At 37.9% G+C, this 19,683-nt stretch overlaps 1 protein-coding gene across 3 annotated transcripts; it reads left to right on the top strand.

Annotated features, from left to right (window-relative positions):
• Positions 1-8,685: 8,685 nt before the first annotated feature.
• LOC127439596 (AN1-type zinc finger protein 5-like) lies at positions 8,686-18,298 on the top strand. 3 transcript variants are annotated; one of them, XM_051695783.1, is made up of 6 exons: positions 8,686-8,851; positions 10,785-10,943; positions 11,379-11,478; positions 11,592-11,695; positions 15,111-15,242; positions 15,335-18,298. In XM_051695783.1, exons 2-6 carry the CDS (start codon positions 10,787-10,789, stop codon positions 15,481-15,483), a joined length of 642 nt encoding a protein of 213 aa, XP_051551743.1. In that variant the 5' UTR covers positions 8,686-8,851; positions 10,785-10,786; the 3' UTR covers positions 15,484-18,298. The 3 variants fall into 3 exon arrangements, with proteins under 3 accessions (XP_051551743.1, XP_051551741.1, XP_051551740.1); XM_051695781.1 differs by having other exon boundaries at positions 8,686-9,022; XM_051695780.1 differs by having other exon boundaries at positions 8,686-10,943.
• Positions 18,299-19,683: the final 1,385 nt, after the last annotated feature.

Genomic DNA, 19,683 nt, shown 5'->3' with positions numbered 1-19,683 from the left:
CAGGACCCAGACACTGTACTCCAGACATGAAACACAACAGACAGAAGAGCACTCTGCAGGGAACAAAATAGAGACTGTGCGCTCACACAAAGACATGAGCGGATAATGCCACGGCTTGTCAGACCAAAACCCAGACTGACAGAGAGACAGGACCGTGACAAGTACTGTACATCTCAAATAATTTTGAAACCTTACTCTAGTATATCCAGCACATTCGGAGGCAAAACTTCCATTCGACAAAGACTAAAAACAGAAAGTCTGGAAGTGTCTCTGGAGAAATTAACAGGAAGATAGACATAAAAATCTATGAGATTTTTATATTTGCCTGAGGTGTCCTGTGGGGATGTGCTCTACAGAACAGAAGAGGAGGGAAATAGAATATTAGAGGTATGAGCAAGGAGAACATTAAGGACATTACGGTTTATAAACAGAGCTTGATATGCTGCCATGTATAGGTAAATGAATCTCATCTTGTCAAGAATGTCTTTCTTCACCTTTGTGCGTAAATTATCCCAAAAAATATTAATGTTATGTTGAATGTTCTATGAGACATAAAAAACAAAAACATAAAATAAATAGAATATAGTCGAAAATAATATGAATTTAATAAAAAATAGCAGAAGAAGAGGAAAAAGACAAAGAGGAAGAAGACGAATAAAAGGAAGAAGACAAAGAAAGGGAAGAAAAAGGAAGAAGAAGAAAAAGTTGGATAAAAGGAAGAAAACAAAGAAGAAAAAGTATCCAGAGGTACAAGAAGAAAAACACAAGACCTAAGATGTTATTTAGACCAGGAGGTGGTGGCTACCTAGTGACTGAAGGGATAGTTTACCCAACAATGAAAATTCTCTCATCATTCACTCACCCTCATGCCATCTCAAATGTGTTTGACTTTCTTTCTTCTGCATAACACAAATTAAGATTTTTTTGAAGAATATCTCTGGTCCTCACAATGGAAGTGAATGGTGACCAGAACTCAGAAGGTCCAAAAAGGCAGCATAAAAGTAATCCAAAGGTCTCCAGTGGTTAAATCCATATAATCAGAAGCGATATGACAGGTGTGGGTGAGAAACAGAAAAATATTTAAGTCCTTTTTTACTATAAATCTCCACCATTGACCAGCCCAACCAGTAGGTAGAAATATGCAAGAAGAAAACTATCATGTGGAACTGAAAGTGGAGATTTATAGTAAAAAAAGGACTTAAATATTGAACTTTTTCTAAACCACACCTATTATTTTGCTTCAGGAGATATGGATTGAACCACTGGAATCACATAGATTACTTTAATGCTGCCTTAATGTGTTTGGAACTTCTGAGTTCTGGTCTCCATTCACTTACATTGTATGGACCCACAGAGCTGAAATATTCCTCCAAACATCGTATTTTTTGTTCTGCAGAAGAAAGAAAGTCAGACACATCCGGGATGGCATGAGTAAATGACGAGAGAATTTAAATTTTTGACAGAACTATCCCTTTAAGGCTTTGAGACACTACTACAGATCCCTGATGGGGATCAACATGTATATTGGAGAGTTAATGAGAGAATTGTCGATGAGATCTTTATTGTTGACTTAAAATAGGCATTTAACAAAAGGCATTGTCATTCACTTTGCAATATAATGGAGATGTTCTAACTCTCTTAGTTCCTCCGGTCATGAGTCTAAGTTAATAAATACATATGTAGCCTAAATCTAGCAAATAAAACCACTGAAGCTTTTAATGGATAATTGCACAAAATTTGTATTATAGCTGAATCATCTTTCTCATTTTTGAAAGGAGATATGGATTTAGCTTTTAATTAAATATCTGCATGTTGTTTAATTTAGGACCTCAATTTGATCAGGTTACGGCTATAGATCTGTTTGACCGTGTTTGATAGCCAACAAAGCAGTGAGACTAATGTATTTCCAGATTACTGAATTCAACTGTCCTGTTCGTCTCTTGAGGAGGCCCAGGGAATCCCTCAGTGCAATCAAGTGTCCTTGCGCATCCTCACCACCTGATGGCACTAAAGAGCGACTTTTGAGGCTGTGCAGGGAAATTCAGATGATGTCAGGCTACATTGAATTTACAGTGTTTGATTCATTTCTGTAGTCTGCTGTTCTTGACAGCACATTTTGCAGTGTGCTTATGTGAAGCCCGGTCAGTGCCTGTGTGTGGTCCCATGGGCTTGAAAGTCTATATCTCTATTTCCAAAGTGATGTGCTCGCCCTGCGTAGAGCTAGATTGTTTTCCAGGGCTAAGTTTAACAGCACCGTTTGGGGATTCCATCTTCTGAGAATTTAGATGGGCCGTAACTGTATTCTAAGCATGCCTCCTTTTCCCTCCCTCATTCGCCTATTGTACAAAAGGGCCTCAGTTTGTTCCTGGGTGGCAGCAGATATCCTAACCCCACCCCGCCCCCACCCTAATCCTAACCAATTGGAGGCTGTAAGGCCTCCCAGGAACAAACTGAGGCACTTTTCTCCCATCACACCCTCATTCTCTCACACAGTGTCATACCTTTGATCAGCTGGAAGGACAACATTAACCGAAAAAGTTCAGTTTTAGTTCCACTTTCCTATTTTTCATCAGGTGTTATACAGTAATTCATCCAAAAAATAAAACTCTGAGCTGTGAGCCACATTCCATCACTCTGAAAAATTCTGTAGTCAGGATATTTAATACACTCTTGGTGGATGAAAGGTATATTTATAGAAGGGCTGGTGCCATATTACTCTCACGTTTTCATTCAGGCTGTATTCTCAGTACTGCCCATGCAGGAAAAGTGGGACGGTTGACTGGAAGGCCTTTTAGTATGATTCACTGCCATTTTGCACTGTTCTACCAATACTGTATGTTTGTTCTTTGCTTATGGCAGGGATATAACATAAAACTGATCTGTGATTAAATTGACATAAGTTGACTTATCTAGACAAACTTGGGTGAACTGAAAAGAACTTCCTGTTGTCACATAGTTCATGTTTGTCTACACTGTGATAAAGGACCATCTTCACCCTCAGTCCCCCTGATTGAACTGTACTGCAATAAGCCACTTAATAGTTTCTATTTGTTTTCTGCACATTTAACAAATAAGTTTTGATGTTACACAATGTCTTGGGGTGTCTATATATATATATATATATATATATATATATATATATATATATATATATATATATATATATAAACACATACAGTATACAGTGTCAAACCAAAATCAAAATACTCATTAACAAAATATGAGAATACTGTACTGTTGGGCAATTGAACAAAATCTCTCATAAGGATGATGAGAGTAGGCTGAAGTAGGGAGGGTGCTTTCATGAGTAAAAGCATGCTTGAAAAAGTGCAGGAAAAAGCTGTCAAAATAAAACGGGGGAACTGACGGGTGGATGAGAGCAAGTCACATGGTTGGACCTTTGAAAACATGTGATCCTAGAAACATTGGTAATCTTTTTTGAACTGTTCATCATACAGATTTTAATATACTTTGGAACTCACACTACAGTGGTATACCTCACTCATTACCAAAGCATTTTGATTAACAAATGATTGTATAGAGTAGCCTAACAGGTTTCACTTATGTTGTTTTGAACAATAAGTAGCTCTTGACATGCAGAGAGTTTGTGAACAGGTTTTACTTTAGAGATGATGCAATATGTATGCTCATTAGATCACCGCTGCCTTAAGGTCAAGATACTGTGAGTGTTTATGCTTTTTGGGGGTTGTATTTTTCAGTCCATTTATTTGAATCTGACATTCAATGATATGGATCAACACACTTACAGTGTGGCATCACTGTAAACACAAATGTTGTCATAACTGAAAAAATTAAGTTATCTTAATTAAACATTACTTAAAATGACAAGTTTGGGGCTCAAAACTCAAATATCTAAGTTCCTTGAACTTACTTCTCTTAAAAATGTGTAGACTTCAGATTTTAAGTGCACTGAAAAAATGATTTTCAAGACAAGTATTTTTGTCTTGTTTTCCTGTAAAATTATCTAAACATTCTTAAAACGTGATTTATTTACTTGTCAAGCAAAATGGGATAAGATATTAAGTCTTGTTTTAAAATAAATCCAACAAAATTTTGTGAACTTTAGTCTTAAAACAAGAAAAAAAAAAATCTGCCACTGGGGTAAGAAAAATAAACTTAATTCAAAGGGAAAACAAGTTTATTTTGCTTACCCATTAACAAAATGCCAGTAGTAACACAATGGCACGTAACAACAAAACTAACCATAACTGGTCATTTACATGTCTCGGTCACTTCACAAATCGGCCAAAGGGGATATTTTATCGGCCAATGCGATAATTAAAAAATTCAGAATATCGGCCGATTTATCTGCCTCTGCGTTATATTGATCGACCACTATTATTTATGTTGTTTTGCTGCAAATAGATATTTTATGTGATCTCTACATAGGGTGATCTGTAACCCTTTGGTTAAGTTGGACCCAGCTGACGACAGCTGTGTCTGAAATGAGGGAAATGCTGCCTCTGGAGCCTTTATGGGAAGGGATGAAGGAACGTCCGAATCCAATGTTCATGTCACATCCTGTCTACTGAGATCATATCCTGTCTACTGAGATACCTTTATCTGATTGATTTTTGAAGGCAGTATAGATGTATCCTTTGCTGCCTATCAAATCCCACAATCCTGTGCGTGCGAATCCAGGGCTGTTAAGCTGAAGAAAGATAAGGGCGGCTGAAGAGGCAGTTGATAGCCAGTTTGTGTATAAAATATAGAAGGGAAAAAAAATCCACTTTTTCCAACTTTTGATTCCATTTCTAATGAGAAAGTAGTATTGTAATGATTCAATATAAGCTTGGTTATTGCCAAAACTCTCTTGATTCTGTTCTACATCAATAGTCCTTTGTGGTTCGGTTGGACTAAATGAATGCTGGTTTCCTAGCAACGATATGATGTAGTGCTGCCTCGGAAGCCTGTCCAAAACCAGTTTCCGGAGGTACCTTCGTACACAAACGCTGTCTGTGAAGTCACTGACTGATAGGTCAGCGAGGCAACAAGGCAGCTACCTTAGGATTCGGACGCAGGCACTATCTGATTTGTGCTTGTGCTTGTGCATGTGCAACTGAAGCACAGACATATATGCATTTCTGTGAAGAAAAAAGTTTAGTTGATGATTGATGACCAAGAATCAGTTATAATCTTCATTATTTTAAGATGTGTTATTGTATGACCTGAATTTGAAACAACATTTAAAGAAAATCTGGGTTAAGTCTTCTTGCATCTAGTTATCTTAAATGGTTAAGTTCATTCTATATGAACACCAAGTTAAGTGAACTTAATTACACAAGTTTTGGAGATGCCATTACTCAAATAAATTGAGGGAATGAGTTTACTCAATCAATTGAGTAGAGTCAACTGACTAGGGTTTTCAGTGAACCTAACAAACACTTTATGGCATAGAAGGTGATATGATAAGGATATGACCAATAGCTTTGGCTTATTGCCTGGTAACAAGCACTCCCATGAAAAAAATTTGGGAGTAATTTTTGACTCTGAGTTTAAATGTGATCTGCAGATAAAAACTGTTGTGAAAAACAGTTTCTTTAAGTTAAGACCTATTTCAAAGCTAAAATCTATCCATTCTTTTAAAGATTTGAAAAAAGTTATACACGCTTTTAGCTCTACCCATTTGAACCACTGTAATGTCCTGTATTTAGGTATTAATCAGTCCTCTGTTTCTCACCTGCAGCTTGTGCAAAATGCTGCTGCGAGGCTTTAAATAAATACCTAAAAAGGGATCATATTACATCTGTTTTGGCATCATTACATTGGCTGCTGGTCAAATTTGGAATCCAATATAAGGTGCTACTATTTGTTTTTAAAGCCTTACATGAATTGGCACAAGTGTACATTAAAGATTAAATCAACCTTCACCAATCCCAAAGATCTTTGCATTCTACTGTCCAGCTGTGCCTCGCTGTTCCTCGGTCTCATCTGAAGTGCAAAGGTGACCGTGCTTTTTCCGTTGAGCTCCTAGATTGTGGAATGATTTGCTTCTGTCTATTAAATCCGCTACCTGCATTGATGCTTTTAAGAGTGGCCTTAAGACTTATTTATTCACATTGGCTTTTGAATAAGTATTTTAATATTGTTAATGGTAATTATTGTGGTAATTGTTTTAATCTATGTCTTTTTTCCCTGTAATGTTGTAAATGTATATCTCTGTTCAGCACTTTGGTCTACTCCTGTGGTTTTGAAAGTGCTTTATAAGTAAAGTTGAGTTGAATTGAGTTGAGTTGAGTATACTGCAAACACTAAAAGAAAAATAGTTATTGAACATGTGTTGTTTTTTTGTTCGCACGATAACACTGTGCTGAACAACTCTGTATATAGTAAAGTAAATAGAGGTACATTGGGGGCTATCAGTCTACTATCTTTCCTGTTCATTAACACTTGTATGAGGCTTAAATTACTATAAAGAAAAAATGAGGGAAAATCAATCAATCCTCTGAAGTCCTGAAAGGGACATTTCACCCAAAAATTAAAATTCTTCATTCTTTATTTATGTAAAAGATTTCAATCATTTTCCTACCCTAATGTTATTCTAAACCCATATGACTTTCTTTTTTTCCATGGAATACCAAAGGACATGACAGCCTGAATAACAGGTAAAATAACAGTCTCAGTCACCATTCACTTCCATTGTATGGAAGAAGAAAAAGAAGAAAGGTGCAATGAAAGTGAAAAGTGACTGGAGAAACTGCCTAATATCTCATTTTGTGTTTCATGGAATAAATGTAGTTTTATGGGTTTGGAACAACATAAGGGTGAGTAAATTATTTAAGAAAATTCATTTTTGGTTGAACTGACCCTTTAAACAGGTAAAGTAAGACACTTAAACTTAGCCATCTTTCATGTTATGTAATACGACTATATTCTTCCATCACTTAAAGTCAGCAATAGGTTAATTCTAAACTAGTATGGGATAACACAAAAAGAACTTCCTTAGTCCTGACATGATTCCGTATATTAAAGCACCAATGACAAATGATCAGAAAGTGTCCCACTTTACCTGTATTCACCTTAGTATCTGCTTTTCTACCATAATGTGAACAAACCAGCACATCTAACTGATCCATTGACCCCTGAAAGAATGGTATCCAAATCACATGCAAAAATACTTTTGACTACCATATTACCAGAAACAGTAGCTGCATGAGGAATGTATCCCCTAATGTGCATAAATAATGACAATGTACCACAGTTTTGCAAAAGAACTGTCCACACAATGACTGTTGCTTTCCAGTGAATAAATAGTTTCGGTGAGCTCACCGTAGATATGCATGCGGATAAGATCATTGCATGCATTTTACTTTTTATGTGAAGAGGGTGGCTTACTGTTATCTATACATTGCAATGAATATGCAAACATTACAAGACGGGCAATTAGACTAACTCTGAAAGCATATGGTGTTTGCTTCATTGTCACACATGTGACATGGGCAGTGAAGTTTACTTAGCAACAACACACCATCAGGCATCAGAGTATAAAGGTAAAATATGTCCTAGCATAAGCCATTCTCTTGTATAGCATGTTTGCACACACAACAACACGAGTGTGACAAACTCAAACTAGTTCAGGCAGGTTTATGTTCCTTAAATGTTCTGTTTTCAAACTAGTCCCCTCCTCCACCTCAAATCCATCGAAAACTACCAGACAGCTTCTGCATTTGCTTGTGCGCAAAGTCACCCTCAGGAAACACTAAGCTGTGTAATACCAGAGAAAGGAACCCCCCTCATGTTAGCTTTAATGCTCATGGCTTTGTACAGTTCACATGAGAGGGAGCTGACTGACACTTGTGAAAAACACATGAGAGCAGTCAGCATATCTAGGCAAAGGTGAGACAAAATGAACAGCACCTGGTATGGAAATATCAAGAGTTCCAGAATGGGGGGGCCTGAGTAGCTCAGCGAGTAAAGACGCTGAATACCATCCCTGGAGTCGTGAGTTCGAATCCAGGGTTTGCTTAGTGATTCCAGCCAGGTCTCCTAAGCAACCAAATTGGCCCAGTTGCTAGGGAGGGTAGAGTCACATGGGGTAACCTCCACATGGTCGTGATTAGTGGTTCTCGCTCTCAATGGGGCATGTGGTGAGTTGTGTGTGGATGCTGCGGAGAATAGCGTGGGCCTCCACATGCGCTACGTCTCCACGGTAACACACTAAACAAGCCACATTAACAGATGCACAGATTGACTGTCTCAGACTCGGAGGCAACTGAGATTCGTCCTCCACCACCTGGACTGATGTGAGTCACTACGCCACCACAAGGACTTAGAGCACACTGGGAATTGGGCATTCCAAATTGGGGAGAAAGGGAGAAATAAATAAATACATATATAAACAAAGAGTTCCAGAATGGGCGATGTCTACAGGCACCGAAAGGATGGGTGGGGCATTTGAGTGCCAAAAGGTTTTAGTGATCATAACAAAAAGTGTAGTGAGTAGCATAAACTGCTACATTTTAAAGGTAGTCTACGAAAATGATAAATTCCTAGTTGCAACAATACTTGACTTTGTTGGTGTTCAAGCCTGGGAAGACTTGTCTTAGGAGGTATGATTGCGTCATAAGTGTACGCCCCGCCCCCTAGCGTAGAAAGGCCAATGAATACCTGTCTCTCTGCAATGGCGCAATCGGCCACTCCCCTTACTAAAGAAGGAAACAAACAGGGTGAGAGAAGCCAGAGAGAGGGCGAGATCTCGGGTAGGGAAGGCACGGGAGAGGAATTCTCTTTTTTACATCACGGACACAAAGTCTTGGGAGGAAGACAAACTCCTTTTCGCAAGAGTTCCTGTTCTTTAACCTAAATAAATCGCTCGTTTATATTTTAAAAGGTAAGCGTTTACACGAACGTTTTATTTCTGTGTTCTCCGGACGATTACCTCGAGAGCTTTGACGCTGTGATCATGGAAAGACTGACTGACCCCGAAAAAAGGGAACGATTACCGATTCAGGATGTGTATTACACCCGGTTAAAGCGTTCGCTTGGATCTGTAACCTTCTAGGTATGAGCGTTTAGACGTTGTTTGAGCATTGTTCGACGGGTGGGTCCCTAAAAAACAAAACAAAGTGGCCCAAGTTGTCAACGGCACCTTCATGAACATCACAAGCCCCAGAACGTGACACGCTGGGGGACCAAACAGACGACTGGGAGCACGGACGACGACGACAACTTTCTCTTCTTATAACATCGATTAAAAGTCGCTTTACGTATCAGACGATATTTGTTTTCTTTATGTCGTTTTTTAATTCCATTTTCCATTTGTGGCTTTTGAAACGAGTATATTTATTGTGCGGCTGGTTGTTTATTGTTAGGTTCGTACCGTGTTAACTCAAGGAAATGCTGTGTAGGCGTTCGCATTTTTCGCGATTTTTTTCATACGAAATGGCTGGCAAGTAACTCCGACAAACAAACAGCTGGCTAGTCCTGTTAGCTTTTTGTTTCGAGCTTGTTCAAAGGGCATATTGTCTGTCTGGGGAGGAAACCCTGGAGCAAAGGGACAAAGAAGTAATATTAAACGAAGCCATCGCTGCTCTTGTGCTCTGTTGGCTACATTTGCGTTTGGAATGTTATGATGTTTCATTTCTTTGGTTATTTTTGGACTTTTACCGACCATTCTGGTTTATTCTGTCCTCTAAGAACCAAAACAGCTTAGTTTGTGACATTCGGCAGACAGTGGCTGCTCAAAACCTAGTTTGTTGCCTACCTAGACATCATTTTGGGGAAGCGTTGTCGTGTGCTTGTGATGCCCCATGTGATGTTGTCTAGGTGGACAGCTCACCAGGTTTTGAGCCACTCTCTTCATCAGGTAGACGGTGAATGACCCGGACTGCTAGCTTGAATGCAAGTTTTAAGTTATGTTTCATGGCTGGAAGCATTCACTAGCACAGGAGTCCATAGCAGCTATTTGTCCGTATGTGTCTGTCAGCTGGTGTACCTATGTGCCTTCACTCGCATGGGTGAACACGTGAAATATCAGATACAATCCTAACAGCTTTTTGTACTTTTTTCCTCTTAAACCTGGGCTGTCTTCAGAAGCGATCTAATCAATTTTGGGTGAGAACAGGCCAAAATACAAGATTTATAGTGAAAAAGGAGTTATATTTTGATCCGTTCTCATTCAAAACCGATTGGATCGCTTAAGACATGGATTATACCACTAGAGTCATATGGATTACTTTTATGCTGCCTTTGTGTTTTTTTGGAGTTTCAAAGTCTTGAAAAGAAAAAAGAATCTGTTTGGTAAACTATTCCTTTAAGGCAGAGCTACCAGGAACATCTCACCATCATTTCTTCTTTAAATCATGTCTGACATCCCACATGTTTGGCTAGGCATGGTTAAGTGGGAAAGCTTAGGTTGTGTTGTCTTAAAGATATCCTTCTTTTAATTTAATTTGTGCCATGTAGTCAAGGGAAATCCAGACAGACGAATTAGAAGCCAATTCAGTTCAACATTGATATGAATAGATCCAGCAGAGCTCTTTATCAGTTCAGTCAGTCGGTTGACTTCATTGTAAGTACACTGTCCAGATGAGGGTAGTTGAGGTTGTCTCTTCTTTTTGCTTGAGATAAAACAAGGCCTTTTAATTACAAGGGTAGTTCTGGTGTACCCATGCTTAGGGACTAGAAAAGTTTAAAACCCTGTGCTTTAAAACAAAGATCTCCACTAATCTTTGCTTGTGTGCATACACGTAGCCTATGAGCCACAACAATGCTGTCATTGTTAACCAGACCACTCTTGTTCCATTTTCTTTGTGATATATCAGCGATGGCCCAAGAGACGAACCAGAGCCCCGTGCCTATACTGTGTACCACAGGCTGTGGTTTCTATGGCAACCCTAGGACAAATGGCATGTGCTCAGTGTGCTATAAGGAACACCTGAACAGACAGCAGAGCAGTGATCGTAGTCCCATGAGCCCTCTTGGTAAGTCGAACTGAAGCATTAATGTGTTTGTCTAACCTGCTGTGTAGAGCTCTCTATGGTTACAGGCCACACAAACAACATGGTTATGCTATGGCATAAGGGCTCTCATTCATAGCACCTCTTGTAGACGGTGACACTATAGTAACGACAGCAATATCAAACCATGGTTACTGCTTATGAGGCCTGTCATATTGATCAACACAGTGATATGTTGTTCAGAGATTTATTTTAGAGGTAATTCTTATCTTGATGGTGTCTATAAAGACTAGGTTGGATCTTTTTAATTATCATCCCTGAGAAATCCTAGTTTCCTACTTGTTTTGTTGGCAGCACTGTTTTTGTTTTTTGTTTTCTTTATCTGTCTTTTTTTATACTGTAGCACAACTGCACCTGTGCACTGTTTGTGATTTGTTTCTTTGTGTTCTGTTGGACTAGCTGGCAGCCCCTCAGCAGAGGCCTCGGCTATACAGAGACTAGAAGCCAGTATAAGCAAAGCAGAGCCCTCATCTGTACCCAGCACAGATAGCATGAGAGAGTGAGTACTTTAAAATGTTTGTTGTGGCACCTTAGAATGAGATGGAATACATTTGATATCAAGAAGACCAGTGTGTGTTACTTTGACTGAAACCCTACCTGTCGCCCCCCCAGAAGTATTCCTTCAACTTCCTTACCAGTAACACAACAAATGACAGAAATGAGTATTTCTAAAGAGGAGAAGGCCCTGTCTCCGAAAGCTGAAGCTGTTGAACCAGGTAACTAGTGTTCTTTTAACTCAACTGGTAGAGAATGGCACTAGTAATGCAAAGGTCATGGTTTTGATTACCAGAGAACACCATATTCACAGATGTATATTTTTGAAATTCGCCTTAGATTAAAAAAAAAAAGAAGAAAAAAAAGGGTCTGCCGAATGTGCAATGCAATTACTGTACTTTATAAACATAATTAAGTATGATATAATACAATGTCTGAACTAGGGCTGCAAATAACAATTATTTTGATAGTCAGTTATTATTTGATTATATATTTGATCAACCATTTAATCAGATAAATAGACAAATTTTATGTATTTCAAGTTATTAATAAAAAAAATAAGTTATACTATATTTTGTGTACAAAACATTTTTAAAATATAAATGTTACTGTATAAATAGCATATGGAATTTTTTTTTAACTGCCAGCTGTTTGGAAGCAGCAGGACAATTTAATCCACTCTATCAATGATAATAAAGAGACTAAACCACAATCTAAAGGCTCAGGTATTCTTCGTTTTTCTGCGTTCTGAATTTCCTCGCACAAGGTCGAGCGCTCAGCTTTTCAAAGAGTACTCTTTTGAATGTGAGCGAATATTAATGCGTTTTTTTGGCATTCACACAGTGACTGCTTTGTGATAGTCTTTTAGTATAATCAGCGGCAGGTGCATGCGCTGACAATGCACATAGACTAGGATTAACCGCGTGTTGAGAGAATCTGGGCTGCACGTGGACAGTCTGTGCTGAAGACTTCATGTAAATTGTGCTCGTTCTGATCAGCAACGCATACAACCGATGTGCACTTTGGCCTTAAAGAATAGTTCCCTCAAATATGAAAATTTTCTCCTAATTTACTCACCCTTATGCCATCCCAGATGTGCATGACTTTCTTTTGCTGAACACACAAAGATTTTTAGAAGAATTTCTCAGGTCTTTTGGTCCATACAATGCAAGTGAATGGTGGCCAAAACTTTGAAGCCCCAAAAATCACATAAGTCAGCATAAAAGTAATCCATATGACTCCAGTGGTTAAATCAATGTCTTCAGAAGTGATCTTCATTCAATCTCCACTGTAAACTTTCACATTCTTCTTGTGTGTTTAGTGAATTGCATTCTGCATACATAACGCCACCTACTGGGCAGGGAAAATAATTTCTACCAAAAAAGGTCTTAAATCTTGATCTGTTTCTCACCCACACCTATCATATCACTTCTGAAGATATGGATTAAAACACTGGAGTTGTATGGATTACTTTTATGATGGCTTTGTGTGCTTTTTACTGCGCCAAATTTTGGCACCCATTCACTTGCATTGTGTGGACCTACAGAGCTGAAATATTCTTCTAAAAATCGTCATTTGTGTTCTGCAGAAGAAAATACTACACATCTGGGATGGCATTAGGGTGAGTAAATGATGAGAGAATTTTCATTTTGGGTGAACTATATCTAAGTGTTTACTGGTAGGAAGGTAGAAAAACACACATTCCCTCCTGAATATATAACACAATACTGTAATGTATTCTCTAATTATAAGGGACTCTGTACAGGTAGTGTTCTTATAAAAAATAATTTCATGCATTTTATGTAGAAATGGAGCTTGGTATTGTAAATTTGACTGATGTGTGTTTAAATATGCCTTCCGAAATAAAAAATACTCATTGTCAGCTGAGACACAAGAACAAGCAGAACAATCTCTCAAGCCTGCTCTAGTTTTAATTTAGGTTGTTTCCAGTTAACATTCTTAAGTTCATGCAGTGTTAGGAACCTCAGTCTGACATAAATTGGGACTTTGGGGTTTGAGGCAGAGCTTATTTTGGGAACATCCTTGTAAAATTGTGACCATACTCATTTTGTTTTAAATTAGGGCTGAGCAATATGTCTTAAATTATATCTCTATTTTTTTTTTAGCCTTTTGACGATTTTCGATATATATCTCGATAATTATGTATTTGCTCTTAAATGGCTCAAAAGTGTTTCGCCCCCAGAGGAACCATCATTTCATCCAAAAAGCCATTGTAGCCAAGTAGATTCAATATTTTAAAGACATTAAATGAAAATCTATTAAAATTATTGGTTTATAACTAAATAAACAAAAAGGAAATTTTCAATGATATGCACTTTTATATTTATATTTCACATTCATAGTAGCTTAATAAAAAGAATTACTTACCTTCATATTATTTTACTAATACATTTTTGTGATAAACAAGGTGTGCAAAGCTACTTCACTCACTTATTTTTGAAACCCAGATGAACATAGCTTTATACTATATTATTACTGTGGGGTACGTCAGGTTGATTATAATATAATGCTGAATTATTATAATTCTGATTATTAGATTGCATATAAGACACTGAGGAAGGCCATGATAACATCTGTGTTCTCCTGTTCTGTGAAATATAAAATAAAATGTAAAGAAATTGAGAAAAAGGAGTGCTGATTTTTTTGTTTTTTATACTGTTTAAGGTTTATGGATCTACACATTCTGAACTAGTTGCGTGCAGTGATTCCATTTCTTTGATTCAATTTGCGTTATTCAAAAGCGAAGTCTTTCTAGCAAGTCAGTCCTCTGTCGGCCATCTTTGGAACGCACTCGGGAGGCTATTTCCAGTCATGACAGTGCAGCTCCTATCTATCTGAACTGGGGAAAGACCGAAATCTTAAAAATGGTTGGTCAAGATTACGATCAAAGAACATATTTCAAATCAGCAATAAAATTTGATAAAATTGGAATCATAAATTGTGCTTTTTACCTCCTATTATGCTAAAACGCGCAATTTTTCCGGCTTGTATAGCTAATGCGCATGCGTGTTAGCGAGCTGATTGACAGGTGATGTCTGTACCTAAATGGTGATTGGCTGTTTTACCTGTAATGCGGGACTTCCTTTCTACATCCATTGACCATTGGGCGCTAGAGCTTCTTGGTTGGGCGTTCCAATTTATAATGTTTTGAATTGCACGAATGCTTGAACCTGCATTAATTTGATTTCAAAATGCACGTGAACTGAAGTGCACACAGACCATGTTTATCTCTCTTTAAATCACAGCCTTTTGTCGATTAATAATCGCATATTACCAACTCGCCATTTTTATGTTATTTTAATTAATTGTGCAGCCCTGAAGGATCGCGAAATTAGTTTACTGATGCACTCTTTATGAAACTTAATTGCCAAATAAAAGCTAATTAAATCATCACGATATTCGTGATATTGGTCAATTTTACATCATCAGCAAAATTATAGCGATTTATATCGTTACTATTCGATATATCACCCAGCCCTACTTTAAACATCTGAAATCTGTCTGCCTCAAACTGCTTCCAGAATCCACCCAGCAGCCCCACTCTATTAAACGCTGAAGCACTTACCCAAACCATATTGCATTAGTATTATTATTTTCCTCTCCTTTTTTCCAAAGTTGTAACACAGCCCACCTCGTCCTACTCTCCTGTCCCCGTTGCCCAGGGCAGCGATGAGGGCAAGAGCCCAGACTCTTCCAAACCTAAGAAAAATAGATGCTTTACCTGCCGTAAGAGAGTAGGCCTAACAGGTGAGACTGAAATATTGTCACATACTGGTCATTCTGTGATCCATTTGTGTGTCTAAGTAGGCTAGAGTCTTATCTTCTCTGTTGTTTTTCAGGTTTTGACTGTCGATGCGGTAATCTGTTCTGTGGAATTCACCGGTACTCAGACAAGCACAATTGCACTTATGATTACAAGGCAGAAGCCGCTGCTAAGATCCGCAAGGAGAACCCTGTAGTGGTGGCGGATAAGATACAGAGAATATAAGCTTTTCCCTCCATCTCCGAGAGGGACTGATCAGAACACTGATGGTTAAAATGGATGAGTTGAGAAACAGACTTGTGTTTTTCTATCACCTTGACAAGAAGAAAAAAGGACAATGCCATCTGAGGCTCATGCATGAACGATCTTACAGATTTGTTTTTGTAATGGGTATTAATTTCTTTCCGTTTTGGTTTCTCTCCTCTCTGTGGTGTTTTTATGGTAGTTATTCTTCTAAATTCTTTCGTTTCCTGAAGTGTAGGACACCTTTCAGGAAATTTTAGCTTTTTGTTTTGCCTGGTCCCACCCTCACACAATGGGAGTGGTGGCTACTCTGTGCCAGAATGTGGCATTGTAGTTTCTGAGGCAGCGTTGTGTAAGTAGTGTTCAGCCTTTGACTTGATATCATGAATGACGGTGGGTATTCAAGAGGTGTGTCAAAGCTTGACCTGACTCACTACCCGATGTGTGTTGCATGTGTCGGTCTATCTAACTGCAAAAATATTTGTTTTCTTCTTCCTTTTTTTTTTTTTTTCTTTTTTGAAAGAGTTTGTCATTACAGTCTTTTATAAATAAATCAGTAGGATTACACAAAGGTGAAAATTAGGCCTGAAACATTTAGTCGACGTTATCGACACGTCGACACAAAAAAACAATTGACATAAATTTTCATTGTCGAATAGTCGTTTGATCTCATATAATGTAACATGAGATCATAGGAAACTAATGATGGTGCAAAGGGAGCACTGAGGAGTGGAAGAAAACAGCTCACAGTCCAGATGCACTCTAAACTTTCCAAACAGCTTCAGATGATGTAGATCGCAAAGTATGAGGGAATTATACAATAAGTAAATACAGAAGCACTCTCTTTGTGGAATAAGCTGAGTCGGAGCTGCCACAACGCTGAAGCAAAGCTTGTGTGTCGAGCGTCTTTAAAGTAAACACCCTGGTGTTACATCTTTTAATGTAGTTATATTTAATGCGTTATAGCTTTATTAAAGTTCAAATAATAAGGAAGCAGGTCATGTAAATAACAACAAACTTCGAAACTGGCATTTCTCTGTGCAGTCAGTGTCTCTTCTATCAGTTGCGCGAAATGTCCCGATTTAAGGGGGAGAGATGGAAACTGCACCCGGCTGATGCACACTCTGTTGCAAGGATGCTCGTCCCTTGAGTGCGCGTGCTTGCTGCAGCTAGAATATAGACGTATTGAATCATAATATATGTCACTGTGCGTTTCTTATCGTGAAGAAAATTGCCGATACGCAGCTTTATTAATATGAGAAAGTTTATTTTTTTGTGAGTTAAAGATGGATTGAAGTGAACAAAAATGTGAGAGAGGGTAGTCTTCGCCCCATTATACATGGCAACAAAATACGTTTTTATTTGTTTTTGTTTTGGCCTGTTTTCCAATATAAATATCTAAAACTGCTTTAAAACAACATACATTTACTTTAGCAGCTATACTGCAGAAGAAGAATTTTTTTATCTGAGAATGTTGAATATAATATAAAAAATACTTTAAAAAAAAGATGCATTCACCTGAGAAGCAGCATATAAGATATTTAGGCTTGCTTTTAGAGAATAGATCTTGAATACAAGTATATTTTGTCTTTACTGCACTCGCAGAAATATAATCAAGTGAAAAAATACACTTATATACAAAATACACTTATATTTAAGATACAGTCTCTTAAAGCAGGACCTAAATATCTTATGTTGCTTCTCAAGTAAATGTATCTTGTTTTAAGGATTTTTAGACTATTTTAAATGGAAAACAAGACAAAAACACTTGATAACAATAGGATTTTTTTCAGTGAATGTCATTTAGAGGTATTTTTAAAAGATGATTTTGTCCTCTATTGTTATCAAGCACATTTAATACAACCTTTTAAGTTGGGCACAAGCTGAATAGTCAGTTAAGAGCTAATGATTAATCGTTGCAATAATCGCCCGAATAGTCAAATAATCGTTCTAATAATTGTTAGTCAATTATCAAAGTAATCGTTAGTTGCAGCCCTAATGAAAATTAGAATGTGGGGTCGCCCGGTTATCAGTACCGTTAAGCATTATTTTAAAATGTGAACTTGCTACTGTGATGTCACACCCTTTCTTTTTTTGTTAAATGAAAGGTTGAGATTCATCAAATGTCATTTGTTTTTATTCCTTTGTAATAGGTTATTCTGTTCCCACATTCTATAACTATTAACCTCCACTCTGTTCCTACTATGTTTTAGAGCTTTGATAACGTCTACAGTTGCAGGGCTTGTGCTCATTGTCTTCAGTACTAAGAGATCTGGGAATTTTTTTTTATTTTTTTATTTTTTTTTTTTTTTTTGTGGACTTGTAGATGTTTATTGAAATGTGAGATGGTACAGTCTGAGTGTATTTGTGTGCAATGGGGAATTCGGCGTACAGCCCTTCTTCATTCTGTCAAAGTGATATGTGCAAGTCCTCCTTAGACAGTGCATTTGCAGCACCGCAATAGTATAAGCATTATGTCAGACCTGAATCTGTGAAACGTTATTTTGGTTTTGGTGTGTGTGTGTGTATCTGTATATGTAAATGTGAGCGATTTTTGAGTGCATGTATTGTATATAATGTCTTTTCCTCTGTAGGGAGTGAGGTTTTCCTTAAAAGACATGTATCTGTTGAGAGTATGTACCTGTTTGAATTTTAATTTCAGCCATTATATGCAAATTTGTATGGGGGGGAAAAACACCTTACTAATGTTCATATTTATGTATTGCATTTAATACTTTTACCTGGCATTAAAGAAAAATTGTATTGTAAATAAAAATGTACAGAGAGAAAATATACAGCCATGCTGTTCTGTTCATTTCTGTTGTCTTTAGGGCAAATGTCGCAACACGTGGATATAAATGCCATGCAGAAGTCACATAGTAGAGTGAGTGCTATTCAGTGAGCATGACTTGCAGTTATAGGAGTGAGGCCCAATTTACATTCCTTCACCGTGACTGGCTGCCCCTGAATGATTTTTCAGATGTCGATTGTTTTGCACACCTGTCCCTTCTGCTGACGCATATGAAGACACCCCGTCTTTGCAGCAGCAGCTGACTTGACAACCTTTGCATCCTCTGTACTTCCAACAAAGCCAGATTTGACAATCCCTGTCTGACCTAGTAACAGCTGGAGGTGTGTGCGTGTCTTTCCTTAAGGAGTGAAAACAGGTGCTGTAGTCCCACAGTGTCACCTCTGTCACACTCCTTCAAACCCACAGGAAAGCGCTTTATCTAAATATACTCCTCCTTCCTGGTTTGGTTCCTGGTTCATATAAGTTTGTCTCTGTTCCTATGAAGAAAGTCTAGTTGTTTCTTTGTCTAGCACTGTCTGTTAATTTTGCGTTATTGTCAGACTCTGACTAGTCAGCATCTGTGGCTCACTGATGTGGGTGGATGATGTCACAATGACAGGTGGTGACAGATGTTGAGAGCAGATGACTATGCCACTATGTAGACATAGGCGTCAAGTGAGGAGGGGTTAACCGAGGGTACAAAGAGGTTATATCAAGGAATTCTGAGTGTACTTTTAGGCAAGGTTGAGCAGGGAAGTGAGAAATGATCAGAAGAAAAAGGCAACGACATAGTTTAGAACTTTGTGTAAAAGATCACAAGCAAAAGCACATGATACAAGCCAATGACCTGTAGCTGAAACATGGCTGGTGGCAGAATTAAAGTGAATGTAGGACTCGTTCTGTGGGGGAGAAGATATGTTCTCACACAGTGTTCCGCATATACTGCCCACGTGCAAGTCAAGAGATTGTAAATTGGTTCTCAGTCTGTTGTTCAGCTGAGAAGAGGAAGGCAAGAATTGTAATTGGGAGACAGAGGAGCTAACGAGAGAAAGTTTCATATGAAAGCAAACATGGGCCTTGTGCTGAAAAGAACAAGATGTGAATGGGCATCATTGTCTTGCATTGTACAAGAAAATACAGAAGTTTTAAAAAAAGATTTGAGAGATGACAAAATTGGGGGAGGGTAAAGGAAATTTATATTTGACTAGTTGACAAAATGTCTACAGACTTTTACTTAACATCAAGATTTCAGGTTAAAGGAATAGTTCACCAAATTTTTTTAATTCTGTCTTAATTTTCTCACCCTCATGTCATTCCAAACTCGGATGACTTCCTTTCTTATGCAGAACACAAAAGGAGACAGTTTAATAGATGTACCGGTCCATCATTTC

Source organism: Myxocyprinus asiaticus, chromosome 4 (genome assembly GCF_019703515.2).
Source record: "Myxocyprinus asiaticus isolate MX2 ecotype Aquarium Trade chromosome 4, UBuf_Myxa_2, whole genome shotgun sequence".
NCBI lineage: Eukaryota > Metazoa > Chordata > Actinopteri > Cypriniformes > Catostomidae > Myxocyprinus > Myxocyprinus asiaticus.
This window is presented reverse-complemented; position numbering and strand designations above follow the sequence as displayed.